The sequence below is a fragment of the Triturus cristatus genome, chromosome 8 (assembly GCF_964204655.1).
Source record: "Triturus cristatus chromosome 8, aTriCri1.1, whole genome shotgun sequence".
NCBI lineage: Eukaryota > Metazoa > Chordata > Amphibia > Caudata > Salamandridae > Triturus > Triturus cristatus.
Genome location: NC_140591.1, coordinates 197707635 through 197729947, shown reverse-complemented (window position 1 = coordinate 197729947; position 22313 = coordinate 197707635). Strand labels below are relative to the sequence as shown.

The 22313-nt window shown below is 49.4% G+C and overlaps 1 protein-coding gene across 1 annotated transcript in view; it reads left to right on the top strand.

The window, feature by feature from the left end:
- Positions 1 to 832: 832 nt before the first annotated feature.
- Positions 833 to 22313, top strand: part of CLIC6 (CLIC family member 6) — a 325094-nt gene continuing 303613 nt past the window's right edge. Inside the window, exon 1 of the mRNA XM_085621327.1 lies at positions 833 to 936. Within this exon, the coding sequence (XP_085477453.1) occupies positions 871 to 936 (66 nt within the window). The 5' untranslated portion in view covers positions 833 to 870. The remainder of the gene's footprint in view (positions 937 to 22313) is intronic.

The following is a 22313-nucleotide window of genomic DNA, read 5'->3' as shown; positions in this document are numbered from 1 at the left end:
CCCTCCCCCCGCCACTTCCCCCCCCCCGCTTTCTGTTTACTTAAGTTTGTCCTGCCTTCAGGACGTGTAGAGGTTAAGTGCGTTAATAGGGCCTTGATAACCCAACGCGGTGGCGCGACGCGCCTCTATCCAACCCCTTCCGACCCTGCGCGCTTACATCGGGGCGCTACACCGCCACACACGAGCTACCTCACACATTGTGTACCCGCGCAGCGCGCTGCAGCCCCGGCTTAGCGACAGGGTTGCCCTCAGCTGCGAGATTCGTGTCGGAGATTACCGGGCATCACCAGGTACACCTGCCTTATCCGCCCCCGCATCGGGCATACACGCGGCTTTGGATGGGATGTGGGGTGGTGGGCCTCCGGAGTATGACACGCTGAAGGCAGTGAATTGGAAGGGGAAAATGTGCGATATGTTAGGCTGTAAGGCCTTTGTAAAATGGAATTTGATTTTGTTCGCTGCCGGCCAGGATGGTTGTAGGCACACAGCTGTGTACTTTGAGCTCACCTCTTTTTCTAAATAAAAACAAAGTTGGATATAAAAAAAAAACATGGTGGTGCTAAAATGCTTTCATTTGAATTTGCCATTGTAGAAAATTCGACTGAAATAAAACGTTGACTTTTGGTTATAAATCCGATGTAATAGGCTCCGATTGCAAATACTGAAAAGAACATGAAGAAATAACGATATTAAAGAACAACGTGGCAATAGTATATTTAAATGGAGACAATCCCAACCATACAAAATGGCCGCTAAAGCGTGATGAGGCAATCACACCTTGACGTATTGCCCACGTGTGAAGCAGCATCACCGTTCAGAAGGAGGAGCGTCTATGATGAGGGAGATACATGCAGACGATATGTGCTTGGAATGGGAGCGCGAACCGGCAGACAGCATGCGCTTGGAATGGAAGCGAATAACCAAGTTCGTCAACAGGTACGAGAATCGTTGTTTTTAACAGAGAAGAAAGATGGAATTTGTTCTTTGTACTCATGAATGCAGCAACATCGATGGCAAATTCAGGCAATGAAATGGGTGAAACTTGTAGCGGTCGGTGGGTCATAGACAATTTTCCTCGTCGGTTGAGCACAATTCACAAAATCGAAAGCCCTCTGCCCGAATGGTGAAACCCCAGTCCGTCGCCAATAAATGTAGTAAGCAGTTTCAGAGGAAAGCATCCAAATGACTTGAAGAAGCGAAGGTTGAAGAATATTAATATGTTTATTCCATTAATGATGACCCACGACTGATCACCACAAAATCCAGTCTTAATCTGAATGTCACATCAACATTCTAGAACAGACCATAGTCACACAGAATTCTTCACAACTAAGATTCCTTAAAGTAACTATATACAAATAAAATGATTTAATAAATATTAACTTACTACAGTCACTCCAAAGTTAACGTTCATATAGCCTGTACTGCATTTTGGGATCGTTGTTGACACCCTTCTTAACTGTATTGTGCTTGAGGATAAGTTCACTTTCCCTTCGGTGAAATCTCAATTCACGATTTCCTCCACTTGTAGAATTATTAACAGTTTCTATCCCAACAAAGTAAAATGTTTTGTTGTGAGAATGAGAATCATGAAAGTGTTCAGTCAGGGGGTGCCCTGTTATGAATTTGTTTATATTCCGATAGTGCTCCTGAATTCGCATATGCAATGGTCTGAACTTGGTACCAATATATGGGTTGTTGTAGGAGCAGAGGATAATGTAAATGACAAATTTGCTATTGCAGTCAACTCAATTATGAATCTTGATGGGTGGTCCGGTGTTCTATGGGAGTTCTTGTGTTTTACGTAGTCCAAGTTTGCAGATGTTACAGTTATGGCAAATATGGAAGACAGCAGGTCTATCCAAGAAAGTGGTTCTCAGAGGTTCTCTAATCAGTAAATTCTGATTCGCACAGCTTTTGTTTAAGAGTACATGCTTTATGAAATCCAAGTTTAGGGAAATCCATAACACAGTCAGAGAGAAAAGGGTTGTTTGATAGTAGGTGGCAGTGTTGTTTGAGGATTGACATAATCCTTTGGTGGCCATTGTGATAGTCTGTTATGAAATGTCAAGATTCCGTATCCAAGTTTGGCATAATGATTTTTGTTTAGAGAGTATCCATGCGATTCATACTTGTGATCTTACTCATAGTCTTCTTGGGGTTTGTGGAATAATATCCCCAATGTTTAAGTTGATTTATTAATTGAGGGCCTTTCTAAAGAAATACATCCTCTTCACTGCAGTTGCATTTAATAAGAAGTTCACCCTTAGGAATTGTGTTACTTTTGGGGTGACAGCAGTCTGCACGTAGGATCGAATTCGCTGCAATTTCTTTTCAGAATAGTTGGGTTTGGAGTTGGTTGTCGTGAATATAGATTGTAAGAGCCAAAAACTCAATTTCAGTTTTTGAGAATTTGGAGGTTGTTTTGATGTTCTATATGTTGTCGTCCAATTTGCCAAGAAATTATTCTAGTAAATCAGCATCTCCTTGCCAGATGCATAAGATATCGTCTATGTATCATCCCCAAAAAATAATGTGAGGGGTGTAATCTGAAAATTTGTCATCCTAGAGCCAATATCGTTCTACACTGCCCATCAAGATGTAGGCATACGATAGCGCGAATGTCGCGCCCATCGTGGTTCCGCGTAGTTGTCGGTAGTATTTTTTTATTGAAACTGAATACATTGTGTGTTAGACAAAACAATAGCATGTCAAGCAGCATTTGGTTGGACTCTAGATAATTTGCTGGTCTGGTCCATAGTATTTAGCGTACTGCTGCAAAGCCATCGGCATGTTCAATAGCTGTATACAGGCTGGCAACCTCAATACAAACCAAGATACATTACTGTTCCCATCTGATGTTCTGGAGATACATCAGGATATCTTTAGTATCCTCGATATAGGAGGGAAGGTCTTTCATATGTTGTTGTAGGTATTTGTCAATGTATTCACCAAAACGTGAGCATATTGAGTTGATTGCAGCAATGATTGGTCTACCCAGTGTATTTTGGGTAGTAGAAAAATTTTGGCATGGTAGGATGTCAGTCAGTCAGTCATAGTACTTTATTTCGATAAATCAATATCATAAAAAGACAAGGGAACAAAATATATACACTCAATCAGAAAATACAATTGATACAAAATAAAGCATTCAATCATTATATACATATAAATAATACAAAAATAGATACATTCTATAACATTCAATCATAAATATACGTTAAAAAGAGGTCAGTTAGGATAAAATAAACTATACACAACATTTACGTAAAATCGATATAAAAAATCTTGCATAGAATAATCACTAACAGTGGGCAAAATACAGTTCAACTTATTTAGGGACCCAGGTTCGAAAGGATGTCAATCGACAACCTTTTCTTGACTCTGATAGCCCCCACTAAAAAATTAGCAACATGGAAAGTTATCCTTGGGGTCTGTAATAACTGTAAAAATAGAAGTGCTGGCTTGACCTGTATAAACTTAGCCTCTTTAAGGATCGGGATCAAATATTGCCTTCTTAAAGCCGAGAAGTGGTCACAGAACATCAGAAAATGCAAAGTGTTCTGAGTCGAGAAGTTGTCACAATTACATGGCGGAGCGTTTTCGGGAGAACACCAAGTCGGAAAATGACCCAAAGATAAATGGATCAGGTTCAACCGAAAACGGGTTAAGAGAAAGCGATGATAAGGCAAGTTAACGATGGTTAAATATGGTTCCGGGCCAGGGTGAGTGCACAGAATAATGCCCGCCCTTGTCATAGGGTTCTCAAGTTCTATTTGTTCCCTGTCTGATCGTAACATATCTCCCATCAGGCCTTTGATCTGGACTAAATCTTTTGCAGTTATTGTAGACGGAGATGACTAGAGGTCTAGTCTCCCTAACTTGAAGAGACTGTTTTTAATATAGGCTAGCCACGGTATTTTGCATGCTCTATCTAACTGCATGCAGTCTTTTAGGATAGTGTGGTTGAGGGGAATTTCTTGATTCAGCCAGATCCTAAACCAGGCCAAAACAGGGGCCACTTTAATCAGGTCTGAGATGTATCCCATGCCAAGTTCAGAGTGTACAATGTAAGTAGAAGTTGACTGGGGTACGGAAAGAACTGATCTTAAAAATTTATTTTCAGTGATCTGAATACTTTCCGTCGAGCAATTACCCCAAATAGCACTGCCATATGTAGCAACGTCTATACTTTTGACTTTATAAATTTTTAGCAGAGTGACTATTGGTCTTGCTCCTAATTTTTTTATAAAGCTCTGGAGGGCAGAAGAAGATCTGGCGAGAGCAATATTTCTATTTTTTATGTTGGGACCCCAAGTGCCTTTCTCGTTAAACATTATCCCTAAATACGGAAAGGTGGCTACTCTACAAAGCTCTTGTTTCCCACATGTGAATGTTTTTGTTAGCTTATTTTTCGTACCCTTACCCATGATTTGAGATTTTTTGACATTGATCTTTAGGTCCAGAGTACTCATAAAGGCTTCAAAAGCGTTCAATAACCTTTGAAGGCCCACACCGGTACGTGAGAGCAAAACAGCGTCGTCCGCGTATAGGAGAACTGGGATACCAAGTTCACCTATACGCGGGACATCGAGGGTTGCCGCTTTGAGGGAGGCTTCCAAGGCATTTATGTAGACTGTGAAGAGGAGGGGTGCCAAGATACACCCCTGCCTCACCCCTCTTTCTGACTTAAAGTGGCTAGTACAGCGCCCTTCCGAGGTAACTCTAACCGCAGCTGTTAGGTTAGAATGGAGGTCAGCTAAAAGACAAACGAGAGCCCTATCCAGTCCTATGTTAAGCAGGATGTTCCACAATTTAGAGCGATTCACAAGATCGAAGGCTGACGAGAGGTCCATGAACCCCAGGTGCATGAACCCCTCTCTGGCCTTCGTATATTTTTCGACCAATAGGTGTAAGTTGAGACTTTGATCGATAGTGCTCCTTTTAGGTCTAAAACCATACTGGACGTTGGATAGTACCCCTTTCTCAGTGATCCAATCGTTCAGCCTTGATAGGATAACCCTACCCAATATCTTCACCGATGAGTCGATTAAGGAAATCGGTCTGTAACAGGATGGATCTTGCCTGTTGCCCTTTTTGAAGACCGGTATGATAATCGATTTTTTCCATGAATCTGGAATTTTGTCGGTGGTGAGAACATTAAAAACATTACATAGGATTTTGGACCAAAACTTGGGTGCATATTTAAAGACGTCCCCTGGAACCCCATCAGGGCCTGGGGCTTTATTTTTCGGAGTCAATTCAATTGCCCGTTCCACTTCTACCGGTACAAAAGTAACGGTATGCTTAGCAGAACACGGATCCCCTTCTTCCGCTTCTATAGGGGCAATGATAGTATAAGTGCCAATGGAATCTGTATAGATCTCACTAAAGTGTTTGATCCAGCCCTCATCGGGGATATTAGTCCTCTAAAAAAAGTGGCTGATTTATAGTTTTCCAAAAAAGGCCACTATTTTTTAATGTTTCTGGATCCAATAGCTGCGCTAAAGCATTGTCTTTTAAAACCCTCTTTCTTTCTATAATTGTTTTTTTATATATAGACCTTGCACTCACTATGTCCGCGCGAATTTTGGGAGTGGCCTTCAGGGCTTTTAATAGATCCCCATGGGCTTTAGAACATTTTTTGTCAAACCATCTTTTTCCCACGGACACCTTCGGGCTAGGTTTTACCTGGAGGCTACGGTCGATTTCTATGCAAATGTTATCAAAGGCTGCTATGACCTCGTTGCATTCAGTTCTATTTGATAGACATATTGCAACTTCGTCCTCGGTCCTATGCAACACCTCCTTTAAAAAGGTTTCAGGAACTATTTTTGCCCATTTCAACCTGCGGTTTTGATCTTTTACCACAAGATTAGCTCCCCCTCTATCTTTAGCTGATTTAAGGGAGAATACATTGGCAAGCAATAATTCTAGAAGAACAGGATTATGGTCACTAAAAACTGATACCTCTGTATAATATTTAATAACATTGCTCAACAAACAAGAAGTCAAAAATATATAATCTATAATGGTGCCCTTGTCATTTCCTTTAAATGAAGGGGTTCTATTATTTCCATCCCCACAGGCTGATTCGTATAGGCTCCATCTAGCTAAAACAATTTCAAGAAATTCACCACGCCTGGTGTGCTCTAAATGCACTAGAGAGGAGAAGGGGGGGACATCAGCATCCTGACTAGTACATAATAAAGGGCATGGATGTATGTTAAAATCCCCTAATAATATTAATTCATAAGTGTGTACATTAGTACTATAGGCTGACAAGAATTTATCCAGTACATCTAGATTGTGACTGGTGCAATCATTGGCATTAGAATTATAAAAGTTAACGAAAAGAATCTTAGCCTTTTCTTGCGAAGCAAGTTCAACGATCAGACAATTTTCAGAGCCAGATAAACATTGAGTAAGTATCCCTTTTATGTCTACTTTAAATAAACTTAACAGGCCCCCCTTAGGTCGTCCAGCCACACTGCTGATAGCTGGAATACAAAAGTAGCTATAGCCATCCAAGGTGAAGCTATTCGTCAAATCCCATGTCTCTTGTAGAGCGATGATGTCAAAGGCTTTAAGTGACGATAGCCATTCCGTGTTCCCCATTTTGTTCTTTATGCCAGCAATGTTCCAGGTGGCAATTTTGAGAAATGGGGCTAATGACTCGGAAGGCTTCCTAGTGGCATCAGGGAGTCAATCGTTTTCCTCCAATGAGGATAGGGCAGAGTAACGGTTAGAGAGGGGAAAAATGTAATCCAACTGACAGCTTGCTGGCTGATGGCCATAAAAATCCCCACCATTTGGATACATAGGTACTCTCAATGGCATATTAGAAGGACGGCCGACCAATCCCCTAGTAGTGCCGTTTCCACGATGCTCGGGCTGTTGGGGCAATCGATGTTGAGTGCTGGTCAGATGACTATAGAAATATCCAAGAGGTCTAACAGAAACTGAGTTGTCCTGGTTGGGTAAGGAGGCAGCTCTTAAGAGGACGGTGGCCACATGTTGTGGGTGTTTGAAATTGACTATGATGCAGTCCCCTCTTGTGATTTTCCTTCCGCACCCAATCCAGCCTACTCTACGAGTGGATATTATGTCATTTGAAAAAGCCAGCGGGAAACCACAGTTCTTGTTCAGCCAAGCAAGTGTTTTGTTTTTTAAAGCATCGTGGGTTTCCTGCCTAGAGTTAGACATACAGGAGTCAACCTCAGGAACGTTAATCAATACCACTGTGTAAGGAACACACTGTGGTGGGAGGTTGACAGCATTATTTCTCCTGTAATTGAAGATCCCCGAAGCTTCACCCTCAACTGAGTTCTTCTGGGTGTTCTGGTGACTTTTTTGTGCTAAATGTGGTTGTCGTGAAGAAGGTGCTAAAACAGATGGGGTAGCCACTGATGGTTGTAGTGATGAAGTGGTTAGCAAGGCATTTACAGGCCGACGTGTCTGAGTACTACCCCCAGGGCCCCCAGGACCATCCTCCCTGATGTTGACAGAAGGGTGTAAAATAGGTTCCGATAAGCTATGGCCCGAGGAGCCCAGTAGATCGGGTTGAGGGGTTATCAGAGAGGGAGGCTGGGTCAAATGTAAATCCAAAAGACCTTTCAGTCTGTTTACCTCTAATGAGACCAGATCTAACTTCGCCAACAAAGGGCTGATCAGTGCCTCTAGTTTGGACTCTATAATAGAAGCCAAGTGATCTATAAGAGCTGGGTGGAGAGTACTCCCCTCAGCTTTATTAGTGGGCTCAAGGGCATCATTTAAAGACTCTGGGGTAACCCCCCTGCTTGATTGTACTAAACCTTGTTTTTTAGACTTTCGGATTACCACCCTCTTCGCTGGAGCCTTCCTACATGCACGCACCATTCTCTGCCTGGGAGATGGAGTTCGAATAACCTTTGAACAAGATACTAGACTCTGGGTGGAACTAGAGTCATTTAAAGTTACATGCTCATCCATACTTTCAGCATTTACCAGGTCATTAGTTACATCTGTGTTAACGTCTACAATGTTGATGTTATCGCAGCTACTTTCTGAAAGAGGTAGTTCAGTATTAGGGATGGTTGACCTTATTGGTGACGTTTCTGGACTCAGTCTACCGAAGGAGAGTCTCCTGTCTTTGTTGATCTTGTTTACCACTTTGACAAGATAATTGTCCATGGTCCTGTTCACACTTGTGGCGGGTGGTTTGATAGACCTGGGCTTCGACATCAAATCAAATAGGCGTCTGTTACAGTCCTACAGGTAAGTAATGTGACAGTGTTTTCACCTGGTGTTAAGTGCTATCATTCAATCAGTGTACCCTACTAAGAACTGCATAAACCAAGGCTACACCACTGGTCTATAGAGTAGCTTACTTACTAGTCCAGGTCCCAATATCCAGGGACAAGATCCGTGGCCCTGCCCGGCCTCCTTCGGCCTCGGACGGCCACAGACGGCCCGCCCTCTGCCCGGGCTCAGCCCGGCGTCGCCCGCGCGCGTCCCGAAACGCGGAGGGAGCCTCGGTATATGTAGCGCCTCCGGGCGCGTTGTCCGGCGGAAGTGGGCGGAGCAGAGGAGAATGCTGGGGCCTGTAGTTCCACCCTACTGCGGCCTCAGGTGACAGGGGGCGGCGGGGGAAACAAACGGCCACAAAGGTGTAGAGGCTGCAGACTCCTCGCAGGGGCCCAGGATGCCAGGTAGGTGCAGCGCTATGTTAGGGATAACAGGCTTTGTTGCGAGGACCCCCCGCTCCACCGAGGGAGCCTCGGTATATGTAGCGCCTCCGGGCGCGTTGTCCGGCGGAAGTGGGCGGAGCAGAGGAGAATGCTGGGGCCTGTAGTTCCACCCTACTGCGGCCTCAGGTGACAGGGGGCGGCGGGGGAAACAAACGGCCACAAAGGTGTAGAGGCTGCAGACTCCTCGCAGGGGCCCAGGATGCCAGGTAGGTGCAGTGCTATGTTAGAGATAACAGGCTTTGTTGCGAGGACCCCCCGCTCCACCGAGGGAGCCTCAGCATATGTAGCGCCTCCGGGCGCGTTGTCCGGTGGAAGTGGGCGGAGCAGAGGAGAATGCTGGGGCCTGTAGTTCCACCCTACTGCGGCCTCAGGTGACAGGGGGCGGCGGGGGAAACAAACGGCCACAAAGGTGTAGAGGCTGCAGACTCCTCGCAGGGGCCCATGATGCCAGGTAGGTGCAGCGCTATGTTAGGGATAACAGGCTTCGTTGCGAGGACCCCCCGCTCCACCGAGGGAGCCTCGGTATATGTAGCGCCTCCGGGCGCGTTGTCCGGCGGAAGTGGGCGGAGCAGAGGAGAATGCTGGGGCCTGTAGTTCCACCCTACTGCGGCCTCAGGTGACAGGGGGCGGCGGGGGAAACAAACGGCCACAAAGGTGTAGAGGCTGCAGACTCCTCGCAGGGGCCCAGGATGCCAGGTAGGTGCAGCGCTATGTTAGGGATAACAGGCTTCGTTGCGAGGACCCCCCGCTCCACCGAGGGAGCCTCGGTATATGTAGCGCCTCCGGGCGTGTTGTCCGGCGGAAGTGGGCGGAGCAGAGGAGAATGCTGGGGCCTGTAGTTCCACCCTACTGTGGCCTCAGGTGACAGGGGGGGGCGGGGGAAACAAACGGCCACAAAGGTGTAGAGGCTGCAGACTCCTCGCAGGGGCCCAGGATGCCAGGTAGGTGCAGCGCTATGTTAGGGATAACAGGCTTCGTTGGTAGGATGTGTTATATATAGGTAATTCTTCCCATCTGCACTGAGAAGACCGTGTGAGTACCAGTTCTCTAATTGAGCCTTGATCTGTGCTTGTATTTCCATTGTGGAGTCATGATCTAGCACCTGGTAACAGTTAATAACTGCTATTTGGCGTGTTGCTTCCACGAGATAGTCATCCTTATGCAATATCACCACGTTGCTCCCCCTATCAGCTTCCTCAATGATAATATCCTTACGTTGATGAAGAGATCTTATAGCTATTCATTCATGTGAAAGGATGTTGCGGGGCATGAAGTGATGTTTTTTGGTGTATTTCTTTTGTTCCCGGTCCACATCCAAAGAGACAGCTAGTTGAAATGTGTCTGGGCAAAAGATGGATTTTGTTTTCATGGTCGTGGTTTTTGTCATACTGGTATGGATTCCTAGTTCAGAAGCAATATCCATATTGGAAATATTGGTATTGGTCCCTACTTCAGATACATTGGTAAGAGTGTCTATAGCCTCTAGCTCTTGAACAGACATGGCTGATATACTGATACCTGATTGAATACGGCGTCTTTGTGGTTTATCTTGGAAGAAAGATTTCAATTTCAGTTTGAGAATGAATTTAAACAGATCTATCCGTGTTTGGTTAAATCCCAGGTAGCGGTTGGTCAAAAGGATAGTTCTTTATTCAAGGTGTCCAATTCCTCCGGACACGGCAGTATTAGACAGATTGACAACTAATAATGTTGTCATTGATGGTGCCTTCACCTGTTCCTTGCGTATTGCTCGTGTTGTCCCCTCTGGTATTGGGGATTGGTTTTTCTGTTCTGTGGTGTTTCTAGAGGGGTTTTTATATATTTTGTACATTTGGTGTCCGTATACCTAGTCAGTGTCGTTGAATCTCCTCGAAAAAATTCACCTTAATTAAGGATGAGGTTGGTTATACACTCATTTCAAGTGATTCTATATAGGAACTTGAGCCCTGTTCAACATGGTAGTTTAAATTTTCTGCCCCTTGTGGGGTTTCGATGCTGAATCATATGTATTTGCAAAGGTGTATGTATACACGTCCCAACTGAAAGTCTAGTTGGTCTGTCTTAATTTGCAACTTTTCCTTTTGATTAGGTCTACCTCAAATTCATCTAATATGTTGTTTACAATTTCGTAGTTTTTCTTAGTGATGTCACACCAATTGAATTGAATTAATGAGATCATCTACTTCTTGTTTAGAATTCTCAGATTCTTCATCTGAGATATCTATAAGTTGTTTTATTGTGTTATTGGATGCTTCTTTAAGATTATGTTCACATCCTTGTTCAAGATTAATTGTGTCCATTGGAGGGAAAATCAGAATCAGTGGTCCCCTTGGAATTCGGTGTGTTTCAAGGTATTTCTTCAAAGATGCTCATTCCCTCATTTTGAAGTTTCTTTTTTAAGTGCTTTTTCTAGGAATTGAAAGGTGCTACGTGCATATGCTGGATTGGGTCTTGATATATATGTTTTTGAATTTTTATTTGCAATGAAAATCTTGTCAATATGAGCTGATGGAGTTGTTCTTCTTCCTTAGCAGCTTGCAATAGATTATATTGACAGGGAATTTTAATATATATTTATCCCACCAGGGTATAGCGATGGTTTCTGAGACTGACAGTATGTTTGTAAAATGAAAAAGGGGTTGATGTTCCAGGAGTTGCCCGTCCTTGGTAAATGGGTCAATTTAGAGTGCTCGATTAGCCTCAGAAATGAGAAACCCCATACCCATTGGGTAATAAGCTATACAGAATTGGAGGATAAATCGAGTAGATATGTATTTTGTTGAGCTGTATTTATGTATACTTACGCTTATTGTTGGTGCTTGCGTGGTTCTGTATCCAATATCAATTTTTGATCAATTTGCATTTACATTTGACTACATCTTGTTGACTTGCTATATGTGTACGTCTCTTGTCCCCAACACTGAATCTCCCTTGAAAAGAATTTACTTTTTGACGATTTTTATCGTGCAAACTAACATATGTAATTAAACGGACCTTGCTGTTATAATATTATGTTAATTTCTTGTATCAATACATCATGTGGAAGTCTCATTGATGGATGTTTTGACCTGTATATACTTATGTGCTGCAATCTTTCACAAATTACTTTAAATCCTCATTTTTATTTCAATCTGGTTTAGGGATGGGCACTGTTAACCCATTGCACATACTTGGGGTTCACTCCTCATTGGCTGTCCTGTTATTGGTATGACTGACCTAATATAACTTTTGGTGTGTTTTTCCCCATTGTGTTATTCGTTATTATTTTATTGTTATTATCACCTTGTTTTATTTATCAGCCTTGACAAAAGCCCCAGGCCTGCATGCCAGGAAGGAGCGAAAAATGTGTTGGATGTCCACTTTCTACATTTTTGGTTCACCTCTAGGAACCTTTGTTCATCTACTAATAACAATTGCTTTATTCTATTGAAACAATTGATTTATGAATGCATAGATATTGCAAGTCAACAGAATACATATCTACTTGATTTATCCTCCAATTCTGTATGTTTTTCGATTTTGGCAGGGAATAATTTCAGACCTTTTTTAGGGATTTTATTAAGGCAAAGCAGAAAGCTGAGGTTGAATGGATCTGAGGTCTAAAAGATAGCTCCCTATCAAATTTGATGCCAAAGTTCCTATCTGTGGAACCTTGAGTTGGAAGTTGCCGTCAATTAAATACTTACGATGATGAACTATTTCCAAAGAACAGCACTTCAGACTTTTCTGAGTTCAGTTTTAAGGAGCTGTGATGCATCCAATTTACCACTGCTTTGAGACATCCTTCGGAAAATGTTCAAGACTTCACGATTAGCCTTCTGAAAGGCAAGCAATAGTTACCCCTCATAAGCATACAAGACCACTTTGAGGCCCGAAGATTCTAGAATTTCCTTCAGTGGAGCCATATATATGTAAAATAGGGTGGGGCTTAAAGCTGAACACTGTGGAAAATCATGCCTCAAAGCTTTCGGAGTAGATCTGAAAGGAGGGAAATGTACTACCTGTGCCCTCTTCGATAGGAAGGATTTCAAATATTGTTTAGCTAGTACTTGCATACCTAATTCCTCCAAGTGTTTTAACAAAATATCATGTGACACAGCATCAATAAGAGCGGACAAGTCCAAAAGGCCTACCACCGCCGAAGAACCCTTATCTAAATTGATCTTTATAAATGTTGCTACTTCATGTTAAGTAGTATCAGTACTGAAACCATGGGGCGTGGCTTGGCGCGCGACTAAGATGGTCGCAGCCCTGTAGAGCTCCGTCGTGCTGGTGCCCTTATCCTGGGATTTATCCTGCAGGGGAACCCCTCCTGTGTGCTGTGAGCTGTGGCGGGGGCGGCTCGCTCACCCCCCAACACATCAGCGTGACAGTCGGCACGCGTGGGCATTGTATGTGCGGCGGGGGGCGCCTGCAAGTTGCGGCCGGCAGTCCCGGAGTGAGGCTGGAGCTCGGCGCCCGGCAGCGAGCCCGACTGGACACCGCGGCTTGGTGGAGGCCCACCGGGCCGCGGCAGTTACGGCGCCGGGGCTCATGATCCGGAGGTAACGCGGAGGACCCGTAGAGGTGCCAGTGCGGTGCGCATGCTGTGAGGAGCCGGCATTGAGGACCTCCGTAGAGGAGCAGGTGTCCGGTGCTGAAGGAGTGCACGGCGGGAAACCCTGGAGGACGGACGACCTGGCTGGCTGCGGTGAGAGCGGGGTGGGCTTGACGACCCAGTGGGAGCCATCCTGTGGCTCGGAGCCCGCCGAGGCGCGATCGCATTGCCGGGAAGGGGGAGGCGCTCCCCGTTGCGACCCCCGGCTGCCCGTGGTGAACTATGGCGCAAGGTAGCGGGAAGGCCGGGGAGTGAGACGCTGCCTGGGGCCCACAGATAGCAGGTCTTCCGCTGCTGCCCCGTTGCCCCGCTGTGTGTCCTGGGAGTGCGACACCTTGCCCTGAGGAGCCACGCGGAGGAGCGGGTGTCTGGCGCCGACGGTGTGGACGGTGGACAGCTCTGGGAGGCGGACGATCTGGCCGGCTGCGGAGAGAGCGGAGTAGGCCTGAAACCCCGGCGGGAGCCACCCTGCGGTTCAGAGCCCACCAAGGCGTGATCACGTTGCTGTGGAGGGGGAGGTGGCCCCCGTTGGGGCACCCGTCTGCCAGCGGAGGCCTATCGTGGAGGTAACGAGAGGATCGGGGAGTGTGACGCCGCCCGGGGCCCACGGATAGCGGCTCTTCCTCTGCTGCCCACGCGGTGTGCCCAGGGAGTGCGGCGCCTTGCGCAGGGTCATTGCTGGGAGCTACCTGGCAGTACACAGGCGCTTGACTACCGACGTGGAGGCCCGCGCATGAGAGTTTGTGTGGGAGCGTAGCGAGTGGATCCACGGTGCTGCGGAGGGACAGACGGCTTGTACTGGACGGGACGTGGTCGCCGGTCGCGTGGACTGCGGGCGGATGCCCACTGCACAGCAGTTGGTCATGGGTCGGCTGCGCAATGCCCAGAGGGATGGCCAGCCACCGACGGCCGGCCCGGGCCGGGCTGCGGCGCCCGGAGACTCTGGCCCGGCTCCACAAACTGAGCTACTGGCGGCTAAACTGGACTCTGTGCTGGCCGCAGTGGAGCGGATAGGATCCTCGCTCGAGCAAACGAGATCCTCCTTGGAGGCCCGCATTGACAAAGTCACCGTTGACTTCACGTTGCTCCACGCGGATCATCGCAAGCTGGCGGACAAGGTGACGCTGCAGGGGCAGACTCTACAAGACGTACGGCCGGTCGTAGCCACTCACACGGCCGCCCTCCAGGACCTGCTTGACCGCGTCCATGCTCTGGAGGATCGCGTGGACGATGCCGAAGGACGTTCACGGCGCAGCAATGTGCGTGTGGTGGGCCTGCCGGAGGGGGAGGAGGGGCGGCAGCCGGAGCACTATGTGGAGGAATGGCTGCGCGGCCTGATCGGCCCCGAGAAGCTTTCGCCGCACTTTGTGGTGGAGCGGGCCCACAGGGTGCCGGCGCGGCGGCCCGGCCCCGGGTCTCGCCCTCGACCCTTCCTGTTTAAGCTCCTGAACTACCGGGATAGAGATGTGGTGCTCCGGGAGACCCGGCGACTTGGCAACATCGCTGTCGGCAATGGACAGGTACAATTCTTCCCAGACTATACTGCCCTGGTGCAGAGGCGTCGCAGCAACTATCTGGCGGTCAAGCGTCGCCTGCGCGAGTTGGAGATATCATACGCCCTTTTGTTTCCTTCCCGTCTGCGGGTGGTCACCGCCGACGGCACTCGCTTCTTCGATGCACCATCTGAGGTTTGGGACTGGTTGGAGGAAACTGGGCGCAGCGATGGCCGGCGGCCGCCGGATGTGGAAGCCGCTCCGCGGCGTCGCAGGAGATCTCGGCAGCGCAGGGGGAGAGGACACTGGCGAGAGGAGGAACGCACCCTGGGAGTGGCCCCCAGCCCGGAGAGGAGCAGAATGGAACGGCAAGAGGCGCTGGAAGCGGTGGCCACTCTTGGGTCCCCGGACAGCAGGAGTGGGGAAGCTACCCGAGAGCAGGGTGGACTGGTGGCCAGCGGCTCCTCTTCTCCGTCCACTGTAATATCGGATGACCAGCTGCTGCCGCTGGTCACCCCACAGACATCGGACCATGTCATGTAGGGCATGGGTGGTGGGGAGGTTGGGGTCATCGCCAAAGGTACTCCCCAGCATTGGGCCTGACTCGTGTGGGCTGCTGCCACTTGACCCGGGCCTGTGGGGTGGAGGGGGTGCTGGGGGGTGGACGGAGGGGGGGCCTGTTGTCAGGGTATCTGGAGGGGTTAGCGGGGAGGCTGAGATGAGGAAGAGGCGACCGGGCTTGTGTTTCTCTCTAGTGGGGTGCGCACCTGTTGTGTTGGACGTTCCCGATTGCGGGCACACGCTGTGGGGGCCGCGCACTCCTCCGGCTCGCATTGCACCCTGCGCAGGGGAGGCCCTTGCACCGCATATACACAGGCACCTTTACAGGGGACCACACATACGCAGCGACCACCACTCGCCCGCCCCATCAGCCACAATTAGGCTCAGTTTAATATTGTGAGCGTTGCCTCATGGTTTGGACGAACGCCCGCAGAGGGGTTTGCCCTGATGGTTACTTTGGCCTGTTTGGTCTGGTTTTGTGTTTGATTGTACGTTTACATGATGTTGTTCTAACTGGTTATCAATGCAGCTCCCTATATAATCTAGTGACAGTCCTCTGCCTCCCGCTCTGGGGCGGAGTCCCTGGCCCCGGTCGCAGATCTCCACTTTGGATCTACCCATGGCTGTTACCAATGTAATTACGTGGAATGTCCGAGGTATGCACACGCCGGCGCGTAGGTACTCGGTCTATGCATACATGCAGCGACACGCAGTGGCCATAGCTCTCCTGCAGGAAACACATATGACACCGAGGGAACTGGAAAGACTGCGCATGCGCTGGAGGGGTCAGGTATACGGCACCACATGCTCGGCGCACGCTAGAGGCACGCTGATATGGGTGAGGGCGGGTACCCCATTTGTTTGTTTGGAGGTGCTGGTGGACCCGGAGGGGAGGTATACCCTGGTACACGGGAAGATTGATGGGCAACAGGTGCTGCTGGGGTCCCTTTATGCGCCCAATGTAGAACAGCCCTCTTACCTGGCCGGGCTGTCGACGGTGCCGGCGCCGTACGCTGGCCTTCCCTGGCTCTTGGGCGGAGATTTTAATTCCGTCCTAGATGTGCACTTAGACCGGTCCTTCCCACCCCTGCGGAGCACACAGGTGGGGTCGAATGCTAGGGCCCTGACCGCCTGGCTATCGCAGTGGACCCTGATTGACCTGTGGCGGAGCATGCACCCCGGCGACCGCGTCTACTCCTTCTATTCAGCGGTTCACGGCCTCCATGTTCGGTTGGACAGGGTGGTGGGTACCCAATCGGTGCTTCCGTGGGTGGTTCGGGCGGAGTATATGGGTAGGACACACTCGGACCATAACCCCCTCATCCTGGGACTTCGGTGGCGCCCGGATAGACCTCCGGTTCCGACCTGGCGCCTTCAGACGGTGGCTTTGGAGGACTCGGAGTTCCGTGCCTCCCTGGGTACGGCGATCGAACAATACTTTGACCTAAATGAGGGCACTACGGATAGTGAGTTGCTGGAATGGGACGCCCATAAGGTGTATATTAGGGGGCACTGCTTAGGTGCGACGTGGAATATTCGTAGGCAGTTGGCGCGAACTCTTGCCGCCCTGGAATCCCGCCTCCTTGCGTGTGAATTGCCTGGGGAGGGTGGCGGTACAGGCTCAAGTGGCTTATTGGAGCTCAGGGCACGCCATGCTGAACTTCTAGAACGGCTGCGCTGCCTTAATTATGCGGCCCACTCGGCTAGGGTGCACGCTACGTCGGATAGAGCCGGGCGGCTCCTGGCCTGGCTGATTCGGCAGGAGACCGCGCGGGGCCCTATAAGCGCCATTGCTGGCCCCGATGGTACGCTTGTCCATACCCAATGGGAAATCCATCAAGCATTCACGGCGTACTATACCTCTCTGTACCGGTCAACTGGAAGGAGGAGAGAGTGTGACCTAGATGACTTTTTGGGCAGTGTAGTACTGCCCGTGGTGCCGGAGGAGCACCATGATCTTCTGGAGGGCCCCCCCACGGTGGAAGAGATAGGAGATGCTGTCTCCTCGCTGGCGACGGGTAAGGCGCCGGGGCCGGATGGGCTCCCGGCGGAATACTATAAGGCCTACCGCGAGTCCCTGATACCAAAACTCCACAGCCTCTACTTAACAGCTCTGGAGAACGGCACGTTACCGGAGTCAATGAAGGAGGCCTATCTGATTTCCCTGCTTAAGCCGGGCCGCGATGCTACCCAGCTGGGGTCTTACCGCCCGCTCGCCCTGCTCAATACAGACTATAAAATCCTGGCGAAGATACTGGCGGAGAGGCTGGCGCCGGTGGTGCCTGCGCTGATACACGGTGACCAAAACGGCTTCGTGCCTAAACGCAGCACCTCTCTTAATTTGAGGCGGTTCTTTCGAGTCATGGCGGAGAGCACCCGCCTCTGGCCCCGGGCAGGATGTCTGATTTTAGACCTGGAAAAGGCCTTTGATAGCCTGGAATGGGGGTACCTAGTGACTACGCTGTCACGCTTCGGGATGGGGCTCGGCTTTCTCCAACTGGCGGCTCTCCTGTATAAAGGTCCGACCGTGAGAGTGCGTACTGGCCCATATGTTTCAGAACCCATTAAGGTCGGACGCGGCACCAGACAGGGCTGCCCGCTGTCGCCTCTCCTGTTTGCGCTCGCAATGGAGCCGCTGGCGGCGACGCTTCGTAGGGACCTGGCAGACGGCATTCCGCTGGGGGATGCGGTGCACCAGGTATCCCTTTACGCGGATGACCTCCTAGTCTTTGTTAGGGATGTGTCTTCTATCCCTGTAGACTTGGAACGAGTCTTGTCCACTTTTGAACAGCTCTCGGGACTCCGGGTGAATGCCGCCAAATCCTGCCTCTATGCATTTCGAGACGACACTCAGGACCCCGCTTACCAGCTTGGTGGGGTGCGAGTGCGGTGGCAGTCGGACACCTTTCGTTACTTAGGAGTCCAGATCTATCGCCGGCCAGAGGACCTGGTGGAGGGCAACCTGGGGCGTGCCGTGACGGCGCTTCGGACTCAGATGGCCTTCTGGAGTACGCTAGCCCTATCTGTCACTGGCCGTATAGCGCTGGTCAAGATGGTAGTGCTACCTCGGTTGTTGTACTACTTTGCCAATCTGCCGCTGTACCTGCCGGCATCTTTCTTCGCAGGCCTCATGCGCTCCCTCCGGGATTTCGTCTGGGGAGCGGCACGCCATAGGGTTGCGTTGCCCAAGCTATGCCTTCCCGTTGGCCAGGGCGGGCTCGCAATGCCCTGTCTTGAACACTACTATTTGGCGGCGCAGTTGCAATGGATAGCCCGGTGGCTGGCGGACAGATGTCGGGAGGATACCGCAACAGCGGAGAGTCCTCCGATGGCGGTGGCGGAGCTTCTGCGGATCTTTCACCCGACGACGGGGGCTTCCCGGCCAGCACCGGCGCTGCTGGCGGTGGCATGTAAATGCTACCGCAGAAGCCTCTGGCTCACCAGTACCAGGACCCCTTATGCCCCGGCTATGCCCCTGGAGGGTTCCCCTTGCGGCCGAGACACACTTGGGGCCGCGGAGCTGAGGGACTGGCATGCGGTGGATATCCACACATTGGAGGATCTCTACCGTGAGGGGGAATTGTTGCCATTCGCGACCCTTGCGGAGGAGACGGGACTGGCACAGGGCCAGTTCCTCCGCCATCGGGCCCTGGTAGAGACGCTCACGGGGCACTGGGGAGACCTACGGGAAGAGCCGGAACAACACTTGGTGATGCAGTACCTCCATGTCTTGGGCCGCGGGGGACACCTGATCAGGTGGTTTGCTGCGGCACTGCGCGCGCATGCTGTGCCGGGTCTGGGTGCACTGCGCGAGAAATGGGAGGGAGACCTCGCCCGCCCCATGACAGACAAGGAATGGGACAGGGTGTTGCAGGGGCCGAGGAGGGTACCTCGAAATATGAGATTTCGTCAAATACAATTCTTCGTCTTGCATAGGGCCTACCTAACGCCTGCCGCCATTAATAGGTATTTCCACCGTGTGGATGCCAGCTGCCCCCGTTGTGCGGAAGCTGATGCTGATCTGCTTCACATGCTGTGGGGCTGCCCGGAACTGAGTACATACTGGCAGGCGATACACGGGATACTCCGTCGGTGTACGGGACGGGAGATCCCTCCTGAGTGGCCTACTTACCTGTTGCACCTCTTTCATAGGTCACCCCCGGTCAAGGTAGCATCTCGTTTTATAGACCTGGGGATCATAGTGGCAAAGCGACTCATCACTAAACGCTGGAAAGCAGACGCTGCGCCACACGTACGGGCGTGGCGCGGCTCTTTTCTAGTCTGGGCCAAGGCGGAGGAGGTGGCACTTCGGAGAGAGGAGACGCTGGGTCTCCGGATGACACCGATCGCATCCCAATGGGGAGAGATGCTGCAGGTCCTGCTACAATCTGATGGGGTGACTCTGGCTGGGGTCGAGGGTGAGCTGCAGGACCCGGGTTAGCTGCGGGGAGGTGGTCCGATCTGACGGGGTGCCGCAGCGCTGGGGCTGATTTGCTTGGATTCTGGCATTCCTGCGCGTCGCAGCCCGGATGTTCCTACACATGACGTTCCTGGGGTGGGAGCTGGGGGGGGGACTCGACGGGAGGGGGGGTTTGAGGGAGAAGGACGCCTGGAATTGAGACAGGAGAGCTGCTGTTAGATGTTGTTTTCGTTGTTCTGTGGCAAGCAGGCCAGTTCCCCAGTTGCAGTATGGGTGCGCAAGGCTGTTTGATTATTGATCTGGGGGTACACTGGGCAGCACGCGTCTATAGTGAACAAGGCGGTGACTTGCTACTCTCAATTGACACAGTGACTGCAACAACACGCGTGATGGTAGTGGTCATTACAGACTCACGGGTCACAACTTTAGCCCATACTGATTGCTCCTCAATTGGCGTAAAGTGTTATGCTTATACGTGGCATGCTACGAGTCCTTACTGTGTATCAGCTGTAATTATGCTCTTTGCCATTCTGCACTGCATTGTATAATCTTCTTGCTGCAAACTTTAAAATTCAATAAACAGATTTCTAAATAAAAAAAATCAGTACTGAAACCATGGCGAAACACTGATTACATTCTATGAAGTAGTAGATTTTCTTCTAAGAATTTGTCACTACTGTTCATTGATCAGTTTTCCAGCATTTTTGAAAGTGCAAGAAGAGAGATAGGCCAGAAATTGCTAAGGGTGGTTGGGGATGCGCTAGGTTTCTTTAGAAAGGGTGGCACCTAGACTTGTTGCCAACAGACCAGTACACTCCCCATCTCTAAGGATTATTGAAAAGATGTGGAGGACAGGCATCCAGTGGTGAGCCATGTTGGAAAGTGGATAATTAGTGGTAAATATATATCTACCACTGGCAATAAGACCATTAACACAGTCCAAGTGTCAGAATAGGTGTCAGAAAATTATTCCCATGCTCAACCCTTGATAGCTTGACTGCAAGCAGGCAGGCTTATCTTCAGAGACAGGTATGCCAAGCATTTAAAAACACAAATTCAGTAAATAGATAAGACAAAACACACCTTAAAAATCCAACACCAATTTATAAAACTAGGAAATATTTTCATCTTTAAAATTATACCACAATTAAAAAAATCCAATGTAGGGAACTGGAGTTATGAATTTTTAAAGATTTAGCATTATATAGCACATTGAAATCTATAGCGCCTATTGCAACATCTGATCGAGCTAAACCGGGACAAGTCAAAGTTTCAGGCTGACTGTGATGGAGCCCTGCGGGGCTACCCCTCGCGATAAGCCTTGGTCAAAGTTTTAGCTTCTGACTTAGAAACCTTTCTGGAGCTTTTCTTCCCGTTGTCCCTTGAAGCTCTCAGCCAGTCCGGATTCGGTGAGGGTTCACAGAAATGCCTTGCGAAGAGCTCCCGGTCCAACCTATGGAAGTCAGACCTCTGGAACTTTCCAGCGGGACAAACAAGGGATCCAGGCCAGGTTGTGGTTGAAGGTGGGCGGATTGACTCTCGTGGTTTGTCCCGGTCACCTTTTCTACGTTCAAACTTAGAAACTTTTACAGAGATTTTTCTCCCGGGGTCCCTCGATGTTCTTCACCAGACCAGATTTGTTGAGGGTTACCAACATGGGTTTCGACCAACTACTGGTCAAACTCTAGAAGTCTGACCTCTTGAGCTTTTGAGCAGAACGAACCTGGACAGCAGGCCGGCTCGCGGTTGAGGGTCGCTGGCTTGGCTGGACAGGTCGAGTCGGTCCACTTATTGTGCTTTTTTCCAAAGTTGCTCCAAAGTTCTTCAAAGTTCTTGAACTTCTTCCTGAAGTTTCCTTGAGGGTCCCAGAGTGTCCAAAGCCTGCTCCAAGGGTCTAGCAGCTCCAAGTTAGTCCTTGAAAGTTTAGGACTACAATTCCCACAATCCACTAGGGCAAAAGCCTTATAAATCCACTGGTAGTACTCTAGGCTGGGAATTCTTTTTGGTGAGGTCCAGGTGAGCTCTGTTAACCTGTAGCTTGCAGGAAGTCCACTCTTTAGGACGTTTGTAACAAGTTAGGTCCACAGGTCTGTAGTTCCAGATTGTGCAGCAGAAGCAGTCAGTCATAATGCAGAGCCTGGTTGGTGCAAATCAAACTTCTCAGCATGGACCTTTCTTCCTCTTGTTTTAAGCAGCAGATCTGAGAGGCACTGCCCCTCTCAGATACTTATTCAGTGTTCTCTGAAGTCACACAGGAGGGCACTCCTGTCCAATGAGGTGCAGGGCAACATCCCAGAGCATGACCGAAGTGTGGCACAATGGTCTTCCAGAAATCACTATATCTCCAAAATTCAGTATGACTGAAGTCTCAGCAGAAAGGCAAGTACAGGCTAAACCAACCTCCAGGATGACTCATCTCCATATTCTCCCTCCCCACGACATCTGCACATTCCTTCCTTAAGCCTGCCATCTGGCTAGGTTCAAAGAGTATAGGTGTAAATGAAACTGGCTTC